The sequence below is a fragment of the Nuphar pumila genome, chromosome 15 (genome assembly GCF_984573655.1).
Source record: "Nuphar pumila chromosome 15, dmNupPumi1.hap1.1, whole genome shotgun sequence".
Lineage (NCBI taxonomy): Eukaryota > Viridiplantae > Streptophyta > Magnoliopsida > Nymphaeales > Nymphaeaceae > Nuphar > Nuphar pumila.
The window spans coordinates 66,530,737-66,540,932 of NC_143263.1; the positions used below are offsets into that span (position 1 = coordinate 66,530,737).

At 41.0% G+C, this 10,196-nt stretch overlaps 1 protein-coding gene across 5 annotated transcripts; it reads left to right on the forward strand.

The window, feature by feature from the left end:
* Positions 1–297: 297 nt before the first annotated feature.
* Positions 298–6,709, forward strand: LOC149815498 (uncharacterized). 5 transcript variants are annotated; one of them, XM_089990020.1, is made up of 4 exons: positions 302–368; positions 1,439–1,761; positions 1,843–4,337; positions 4,439–6,709. In XM_089990020.1, the coding sequence occupies exons 3-4, from the start codon at positions 1,891–1,893 to the stop codon at positions 5,868–5,870; spliced, it is 3,879 nt and encodes a 1,292-aa protein (XP_089846146.1). In that variant the 5' UTR covers positions 302–368; positions 1,439–1,761; positions 1,843–1,890; the 3' UTR covers positions 5,871–6,709. The 5 variants fall into 5 exon arrangements, with proteins under 5 accessions (XP_089846147.1, XP_089846146.1, XP_089846143.1 ...); XM_089990017.1 differs by having other exon boundaries at positions 1,439–1,739; XM_089990018.1 differs by having other exon boundaries at positions 1,439–1,667.
* The last annotated feature ends 3,487 nt before the right edge of the window (positions 6,710–10,196 follow it).

Below are 10,196 nucleotides of genomic sequence, written 5' to 3' on the forward strand. Positions count from 1 at the left end.
AAATAAAAAAAAAAAAACCTCCACTACTACAATTCATGTTTTTATTTGACATATTAAGAAAAGATAGGTCTTAAAATGTCTTCTTGTAAAACATAATACTATTTATGAAATAGCAGAGAAAAGTTGCGACTTTGGACGAAATTTTCTTACGTAGGCTAAAGTTTTTGTCACCTTTGGAAACGGTCGAGAAGGCTCCCCCTCTTTGTCAAGCTTAACCACACTTAAACCAGGGCTTGGGTTATATATATATATATATATATATATATATATATATAGAGAGAGAGAGAGAGAGAGAGAGAGAGAGAGAGATCTGCCGCTCTTTTTCCACCGGGAGAAAGAGAGCGAGAGCGAGCTGATTCATCGTTAAGGTACGGACTTTCGTCTTCTCTTTTACCTTTTTTTTTGTCCAATCTTGCTCCTTTGCTTGTGCTCCGTCATTATGAATGGTCTCTTGTTCTCTTCCTTTTTTTTTGCTCGTTTTGAGTTTCCAATGTGATAGCTACTTGTTTGGCGTTAATTTGCTTTTGGGTGTTAGATTTTGAAATTTTCTTTCGATTGTTTCTGGTTTTTCCCTTTGGATTTTCCGTGATGATTGGTTTTTTTTTCTCTTTTTTTCGAGATAGTGTTTTTTATTATGTTGTTTTCTAGGTATAGGATTTTGGGTTTTTCTAGTATAGGGGGGATGCCTTGGGATATAGTTGGTTGGAAAACTACGAATGGGTGAGTTTGTTCCATCCAAAAGAGGGGAAAAAGAAGGGTCTTTCTAGGGTGTTGGAGTGCACCCACTTATCCAGAAAACTAGGATAAGTTGGGAGTTTGTATTTTGCTCTATAACGTGATATCCAGATTATCCCTTTCTTTTGTTTGGATGAGTGGGTGCTTACAAACACACCCCCTGAATTTTCCTTTTTATGTCCGCTGTCGCTGTTTCGTGGTTTCTGTGCGTACTTTCTTGCTGATATCTGTCTCCTTCAACACTCTTTTATGTGTTCATATGCAGGGTTTTTCTGTGGTCGTCCATCTGTATTTGTATCTCTGTTCTGTAGCCAGTATTTTCTGTTTATGATGGTCCTTTCTGTTCTCTTTTCCCATTTTTTGTTGGTACTTGTGTTATGACATAATGAGCGTCATAGATGCCCGCGAAAATGGTGTAGGTGTTGGTGCATTTTCCATCGGTTTTTTCTTGATGGTGTTGGAAATGAGAATGGTTTTAGTGATGTTAAACTTCTACGTTTTTGGTATTCACATCCATGTTATCCGATGTATCAAATAAATCTGGTTCCAGGTTGTGTGTTTGCTGGTCTTGAAGTAGTATAGTTTGATCACTGTGGCTAAGATGATTGATCAATATGCTCTTTACATCCATGATCAAATTTGGCAAGTCTATTGCTTGATGGTTGTGGGCTGATTGTTCGAGGATGTGCCCAATGTCCTGCAGGTAATGCTTGATAAGTCCATGATTTTTGTCTGATTGTCCGTTCCTTGTGCATCTGTTGCTTGTTTCTGGTGCTGCACGGGGTGCTTTTGCAAGACTGGAGCAGTGGAGGCCACATTTCCCATTTATCCTGGAATCTTATTTTAGACAGTATAGCAGGAAGGGGAGGTGGGCCTGAGAGCTGCATTAGCTTGAGTAAGGCTGTGGTCCGCATCAAATTTTCAGCTAAATTGTTAGTACACCTATTTAATCAGCTTCAGTTTTAACGGATCCCCTGAATATGCCACTACTTGAAAATCAGGAGGTTTCTACTGCTATATTTTGATGTATACAAAGTTTGATTGAGATGTTATTGAAAGATAACCTTTTCTTCGGTTGAATGCTTACTCTAAACTTCTTGTTTGCAGTCTGTGATCAATCACGTGGGTTGGAACCCAAGCAACTCGGTAGCAGCTATGCCTATCAAGAAGAGGAGGGTGCCTTTGATGATGACATCTACATCATCAACTTGTCCTCCTACAGAACCAGATAAGGGTCACTATCTGCTCAAAGAGAGGTCGGATTCAGGCCTTCAGTTGTCACTGGACATCCACCATGTTTCTGAGAATGGTAGTAGCAAAATGTGTTTCTCTGTGGTGGAGGAAACTGGTTCTTTTGGGAAGAAGGAATCATCAAAGAATGCTAATGGCACTGAAGCAAAGGGGATCGAGAATTCCTTTTTGTTTGGTACTGAATTGCAGGTAGCCTGTAAAGAGGATGCTTTAAGAGAAGAAAACTTAGCAGAAAAGGATAGATCAGATTACAAACCTGCGGATCATGGATCAGGAATTGAACATGATCATGATTTTGAGAAAGTGAACGACGATGGTAGGTCCACTTCTGCTGTTGGAACTTGTGGGTCTATAGACCTTAATAGTAGCATCGATATTGGGTATAAATGCACCAAAGCAGGAGAAGATTCTCCCTTTGTGCCAGATCAAATAGAGAAGCACATCTTATCTGAGGATGCAACAGAGGAGGGCAATGATGTCTTACCTTGCACACCAGTGAGGGAAAGTAGGTTTCACTGGGATTTAAACATGTCTATGGAAACATGGGATAATCCCTCTAGTGGTACAAGCACTGATCCTGGACCTAGCAAAAGCAACCTGGTGGGTAACAATGGCATGATTGAGGTTGAGCGACCAGTTGAAATTAATTATGAAATGAAGGCAAACTGTAAGAAACCAGAAGAAATCTGTGCCATATCTTCAAATCATATGCTTGATGAATCAGATGTTAGTTGCAAAATTGGGGATAATGTCAAGAGCGATGAGTTTTCTTCCATTTCTGAAAAATGTTCTTATTCTGAAGCTCACCCTCATCAAAAGCTTGTTGCTGGATCTGAGTCATGCTTTAGCAAGTGCTTAACTTATCTGCCGGATAAAGAGAAGGCCGTGACTGAAAATTTTGGTCGTAGCTTGTATTCAGGGAACTTCCCACCAACTGGTAGTTTTTGTCGGGTGATACATGGTGAGAGGCTTGTGGTTGACAATGGGCAAAACATGTCCGCTGCCAAAGTTTTGCATGTTGATGGTTCTAGTGGACCTGCCACTGTGGGTTCTCTGGTTGATCAGGTTACTCATTCACTGTTTGATGGAAACAGTTCAGAGAAGTTGGGAAAGAGCAGAACAAGTCAATCTGAAGTAGTTGAATGTTCAAAAGGCACCATGAAAGTGGAAGAGTTATCCATTTGTGCAAGATCTCATTCTTCTAATTCCTCTAATGAATCACTGCAGAATATGGGGTCATGTAGTGATGAAGCTGTGATGTCTCAACTGGAGGTGCTGGTGGCTAAAAAATCTGTAATTGATAACAATGCTTTAGATGCATCACAGAAGACCTGTGCAAATGGTGTTCCTCAATTCATTTCCTCAGGTGAGGCTGCTGAGATTCTCTCCTGTCCTTTGGCACAAGACTTGTCCGTAGATAGTGCATCAGAGACATATGAGGATGAAAGGATTAATATATCTGCTGATATTCTTGATGAAGATCCTTATGATAGCGATTATGAGTCAGATGCCTATCAAGCTACTGCTAGTGGTACTCAAAATATGATTGATCAGCAAGATGATGAAGACTCCCCTTACGAGGACGGTGAGTTCAGAGAGTCAAAGGTTCACTCACTGGCTGAAGGTGTCGGTGAGAAAGGGGAAACTGAGGATGTAGGGTACGAATACAAAGTCAGCAAAGATGTTTGTTCTTCTATATTGGAAGATGAGAACGTTTCCATGTCCCCAAGAGAAGAGAGTGGCATCTGTAGGCTTGGTATTTCTGATGGAACAAATGGTGGTTGGCATAGAGGAGATGGGAGCAATGCTCCACACAACCAAGGGAATGATTTTGATATCATTCCAGAGGCACATATCCAACAATCTTTGATGACCGAGGCATCCATTTCAGACTCTGCAGTGGTTAGATCTTTCAAAGATGACCTAGTAATTTCAGATGGTGGTACATTGAAACATAGCAATACCAATGAGCAGGTCATAGAATCAAAATCTGATCAAGCTCATAGTTCAAGTGTAGAGACTTTTACAGAGGATGGTCAAGCTGAGACCGGTACTCAGTCAAAGGCTGTGGAGGATTCTAACTCTGCAGAAGCAAATCATTTGGACTGCTTGGAAGTGAACACTCCTGGATGCAATGAGGTCCTTAACGAACCTGGAAAGAGTGAAGAAATCAGTACAAATCTCTCTGGGAACGCTCGTAGAGGCCGAATCATTAGTCTGGTTCGACCTCCAGATGGATCCCTAACAGAAAGGAAGGGATCCATATCCAGTGGCACAAATTCTCGAGTCGAAAGGGGAAAATGTGTTGATAGATTTCTCCGGAAAGATAAACCACATATTCAGGGGAACAGGTGTTGTTTCTTGTTCCGTGTCTTCTTTGTGTACGCCCTATCATTAGGAATTCAGGTTATGTGCGATTAATGTTATTTACTTGTTCATTTTGCATTTACAGAGATGGGATGTACATGGACACGATCTCAAATTTTAAAAGGGATAGGAATAAAGACAGGACATTTGCAGGTGCAGGATCTGATAGCCCACGCTTAAGAGGGAGGATTAACCATCCTGGTTCTTCAAATGGAAATTGGGATTCAGAACAGCGCTACGCAATGGAACACCAAAGTGGTATGACAGGTTTTCGAAGCATCAGATCAACAAATGCTGCTCTGGTAGCTGCAGCTAAGCTTGAAAGTGTTGGCTTCACTGTGGCACCTGATGGAACCATCCTTAAGGCAGATCGAACAGGAGCTGCAGTAAGGGATGAGGCTAAGGCCATTAATATCTCATCAAAAGGCTTCCGTGTGCAGCAACAAAGAAGATTGCTAGCAATGAGAGAAGGTGAAATGTCTTTTGACATGCAAATGGCCCATCGTGCTGACAGGGATAGCAGCCCTGATGCACGATTTCATGAATTTGGCACTGAGATGGTTGTCCCAAGACATAGAGCAAGGTTCCGTGGAGGTTTGCCTGATGATAGACATGAACGGACGTTTTCCCATCTTCATTACGCTTCAGCTAATGACCAACCTTTTTCAAGGCGAGAGAGGAGTTTGTCACCTGTTAGAAGGGGTTTATTCCATGCCTCTCACTCCAAGAGATCACACAGATCGAGAACACGTTCTCCTCAATTGTGGTTATCACCCAAAAGACGATCTCCTGATAGGTTAGGTGGACGTCATTCACCAATTCGGCAACGTTCTCCACCAATGTTTAAATATGGACCTGGTTTTGAAAGACGAAGATCACCTTGTCAAGCCGGATCTGTGCCACCAGCTATGATGGAAGTGGGCACATCAACGAGAAGCTATGGTTCCACTGTACCAAGATGGCACGAGGAAATGAAGGAGATGGTTCCCATGGTTCATGGCAGAGCCTTCATTCCCGATCGGCTCCCACCTGGAAGGTTGTCACCAAGAAATCTTCACAGGTTTGCTCAAGTTCGTTCTCCTGAAAGAATGGAAATGGAGGATGGCTCCAGACCTTTGCTTCCTGATCGTTTTCATGAATTTTCCAGTGATGCCAGAGCATTGGGGTATAGAAAATTATCAGTTGAGAGGAGGAATTTTGGAGAAAAATTTGGGTCCAAGCAATCCTTCAGGCATTTCCATATTGATGCTGCTGCATGCCACAGATATTATGATCGGTATAGCAGGCCTCATGGTGATGTTCATTGTGAGGCTGATGATGAACTTCAAAGGAGCAGTTCAAGAGACCTTGATAGACGCATCAAGAGCAGTCTGGGTACTGCACCCAGGAAAGAGAAATACAGGGAGGATAGAGAAGACAGTCCTAAGTATGGCAGGCATGGCTGGTGGAGTGGGGTGCCAAGTTTTATTCATTGTGGTGATGACGACGTTATCGTCTCGAAAAGAAGAAAACTGTGATGGTTAGTGCTATGCATGCAGAAGAACGGTGTCTAGTCTGTCTTAACTTTCTCCAGATACTTGGTCTGTAGTTTGTAGATGGACTCCTGTGCAATAGTTTCTGTAATCTTGGATTTTGGCCTAAAGCAGGTTAATCCGCTATACTGAGCTAGATGGCTCTCCTGGATGGATGGATGATTCCTATGTTTCTGTGCTATTTCTCAAGTTAAAAAGGGCAGTAGTTTTCTTGAATTCCATCCTCATCAGATGTTTCGATTCACTCTGGTTGGTTTTCTTGTGGACTATCGCCTGACATGTTCTTCAGCATATGGGTCATTGATTCTAATTGCAGGATCGTGCAACAGTGGGTATCACCTGTTGCACGCTTACTTATTTCTTTGCATGTCATCTATGAATGTGCTTTGAGTAGAGAATCAAGCCGTGGTTTGCATGCTAATGTGGACGCAAGGCCAGTGGTTTTTCTGGGGATTAAGAGAAATAGAGAACTCGGCAGCAAAAAGTACTGCTACCCGGGATACGAGGGGCGTGTATTTGAAGTAACAAGGTGCTCATACAAGTTTTAAGACAAGGATTAAAACATGAGCTTCACATTCTGTGTTGCTTAGCACATGGAGTTGGGATATTGATGGAATATAACATAAGTACTCGTGCAAGTTTTTGGTCAAGGAATGGAACGAGCTTCACATTTTGCATTGCTTAGCGCGTGGAGTTGGGTTGTCGATGGAATATAATGAAATAGAGCCCCATTGGGGTTCATCATGAAATGAGGCATGAAACAGGGATACTATGAACAAGTTCTGGGAGTTATGACAACAAATTCTTGGAGCTCATATTGGGCATGGGAATTTTTTTATGCTATTTTGCTCCAATAATTCTATTATCGGAGTGGCCAACACAATGAGCAATTTGGTTGATGTACGTGATCATGCAATCAAGGGAGTTTTCTTCCCTTCATTTTCAATGGGCGGTTCTGTCTGTTTGAGGCCTTGCTTTCTTGGGGATGGCTTGAGCAACCATGTTCACTTTTCTCTTGTTTCCTCTTTGGGATGGCCCTCGTTGGGCTCCTTGGATAAATGACATTGCAGCAAGAAAAGGTCAACTAAGCTTTGGTTTTTTGGGTGAATTTTAATGGTTATGTTTTGTTGAGGGCATTGATCAAGAGAATGAATGAAATAAGCTGCGATCCACCCATTAATTGCGGAGTCAGGTCCATAAGCAGCCTTTCTAGAGATGGGTGGTATTTAATATTGATGGTCCAAATTCTGATTCAATTCCCTTTTTTGGATAGATCCTGAGGGCTCCTTCCATTGAATGTTCTACCATAAGGATAGGTGATTTGATTCACTCACTCATCAATGGAATGAATTAGGGACAGAGTGCATTATGGAGCACAGGGCCATTTGATTAACTGGTTATCTGCATAAGTTGGACGTTAGGGAGCAAAATTTTGCAGGCATGTCTATCCGTCCATCGTTTGGCCCATGATAATAAGAAAAATGCCTTCACCACAGTTTCTTGGGGGTTGGACTATCTCTCGGGTGGACTGAGCCAAGTAGAGTTCAAAATTTCATCAGGGAGCTAAGGGCTTGGTTTCATCTCCTTCCTCATTTTCTTGTTCATACTAACGAGTGTCAATGCTGTGCTGGTTAGCAATATGGGAAAAGGCAAAAATCCACTAAAAATAAAACATGATTGAAAACGTTTTTCATTTAAAAAGATGGATGAAAAAAGGTACACAAAAACGCATGTTACAAAAAGATCAGCAGTAGTATGCATTGGTTTAATTCAGTTTCAGTTTTATAAAATGAGATAGAAATGGGAATCATGGGATCCTTTTCTTGAAAATCATGCTTGGCATAAGAAAGAGGAGATTAGAATCCAAGACTTGATGTGATTTAAACAGAAAATTTTGATGAATTTATATAGTATTTTTAAATATATCTTTTTGTATTCTGAACAATTTTCTAAGATGAATGAGCTTTTTTTTTTTTGCTGCATTTAAAAAAAATGGTGCTCATTTCTTTGCCATTTTTTTTTTCAAATGTTTTCCTTGAATTGCCAACCTTGGGTAAAGATTCGGATAAATAAGGATCGCAAATCCTTGCTTCTTTTTTTTCAAAATGTGATGGCTGCGTACTATCAAGGCCCTGTTTGGGACGTGGTTCATGCATAAAGTAGTCTATGATTTTAGGCATTTCCTAATTTGCCGTTTGGGAGCACCAATTCCACTTGAATGATGTTTGGTAAAGAATGTGAAACACGAAGAGGGCAGAGCAATAGAGAGGAGTTCTTGGTCAAGATTTCATTTATACTCATTAGAACATGAAAAGAGAGAGTATATAAGTAGGGATGGCATTAGACCGGGGCGGGGGAGGGGGACAAGGCCTCCACCCCGTCTCAAAAAGTTAACCTTCATCCCCGGTCCATCCTCGTGATGGGGGATACTTTGGACCTCCACCCCCGCCTTGTATCAAACTAATTATCCCCATTTTTGCCTCTGCCCTGCCCAACCCTGTCCCTGCCCTGCCCTGGTGCTGCCCAGTGATTTCAGGAATGATATCAGGCCTACTTTTACTATTTTCAAGTAAGAAACACAAAAAGTTTTAAGAATAGCAAAAGCACAAAAAAATTATTGAAAAAAAAATGTCCGTAAAGAAGGGTAGGAATGAGTTGCACTTATAAAGAGTAATAAGAAAGGTTGTAGAAAGAGTGACAGTGATGAAAAAAAGACTGATGGCATGGCAACAACAACAACAACAACTACGCCTTCATTCCAAAACAATTGGGGTCAGCGATATGAACCAAAAAAGAAATTCATTTTGGGTCTTCCACATGAATCCTTTTCCTCCAATCATTTCTATCCAACGCCATGTCCTCGGTGAGGTTCAAAGCATTCATATCCTTTCCTATCATCTCCATCCAAGTCTTCCTAGGCCTACCCCGACCTCTTTTAACTAATATATTTTCCCATTTCTCCAACCTTCTAACTGGAGCATCATTAGGCCTTCGCCGAATATGTCCAAACCACCGTAAACGATTCTCTCGCATCTTATTTTCAATGGGTGCAACACCTACCTTCTTACGTATCTCTTCGTTCCGAATCTTATCTTTTATTGTATTTCCACACATCCATCTAAGCATCCGCATCTCAGCTACACTCATTTTTTGAATATGATGTCTCTTGGCAGCCCAACATTCCGTACCATATAGTAAAGCGGGTCTAATAGTCGTCCTATAAAACTTTTCCTTCAACCGCAATGGCATTCTACGATCGCACAGCACTCCAATAGCACTTTTCCATTTCATCCACCCAACCTTTATCCTATGATTTACATCTCCATCAATTTCTCCATACTTTTGAATGATGGATCCCAAATATTTGAAATAATCATTCACCGGTATATCTTGCTCACCAAGCTTCACTACACTCCCATCACTACTTCGTTGCTTACTAAACCGACATTCCATATATTCAGTCTTACTCTTACTCAACTTAAAACCTCTAGCTTCCAATGTCTGTCTCCATAATTCTAACTTAGCATTAACCCCAGCTCTAGACTCATCAATCAAAACAATATCATCAGCAAACAACATACACCACGGTACATTTTCTTGAATTGATCTCGTAAGCTCATCCATCACTATCGCAAATAGGAAAGGGCTTAAAGCAGATCCTTGATGTAACCCAACCGTTATCGGAAAATTGGTTGACACCCCTCCACAAGTGCGGACATTGGTTACTACTCCTTTATACATATCTTTAATTATACTAATGTACTTGAGAGAAACACATTTCTTCATCATTGTCCACCAGAGAACGTCCCTAGGTACTCTATCGTATGCCTTCTCTAAATCAATAAAAACCATATGCAAATCTTTGTTCCTCTCTCTATATCTTTCAATAAGTTGTCTAAGAAGATGTATAGCTTCCATAGTTGATCTTCCAGGCATAAAACCAAATTGATTCTCCGATATCATGACAACCTTCCTCAACCTAGACTCAATCACCCTCTCCCAAAGTTTCATAGTATGACTCATGAGTTTTATACCACGATAGTTTGTGCAATCTTGTATATCACCCTTATTCTTATATAAAGGCACCAAAGTACTCTTCCTCCACTCATTAGGCATCTTATTTGTTCGCCAAATCAAGTTAAAAAGATTTGTCAACCATTCTAAACCTTTCTCTCCCAAGCATTTCCAAGCCTCGATAGGTATACCATCTGGGCCAACTGCCCTTCTTGATTTCATTTTCTTCAAAGCCTCTGCAATTTCTTTCTTTTGAATCTTGCGCATGAAGTCACGATTTATCTCATGAAAAGGAAT

Coding starts and splice junctions, on each gene's coding strand:
- LOC149815498 (XM_089990017.1), top strand. CDS start 1,716: ATGCCACTACTTGAAAATCAGGAG. Junction 1,740..1,842: donor CACTACTTGAAAATCAGGAG/GTTTCTACTGCT, acceptor TCTTGTTTGCAG/TCTGTGATCAATCACGTGGG. Junction 4,338..4,438: donor CCACATATTCAGGGGAACAG/GTGTTGTTTCTT, acceptor TTGCATTTACAG/AGATGGGATGTACATGGACA.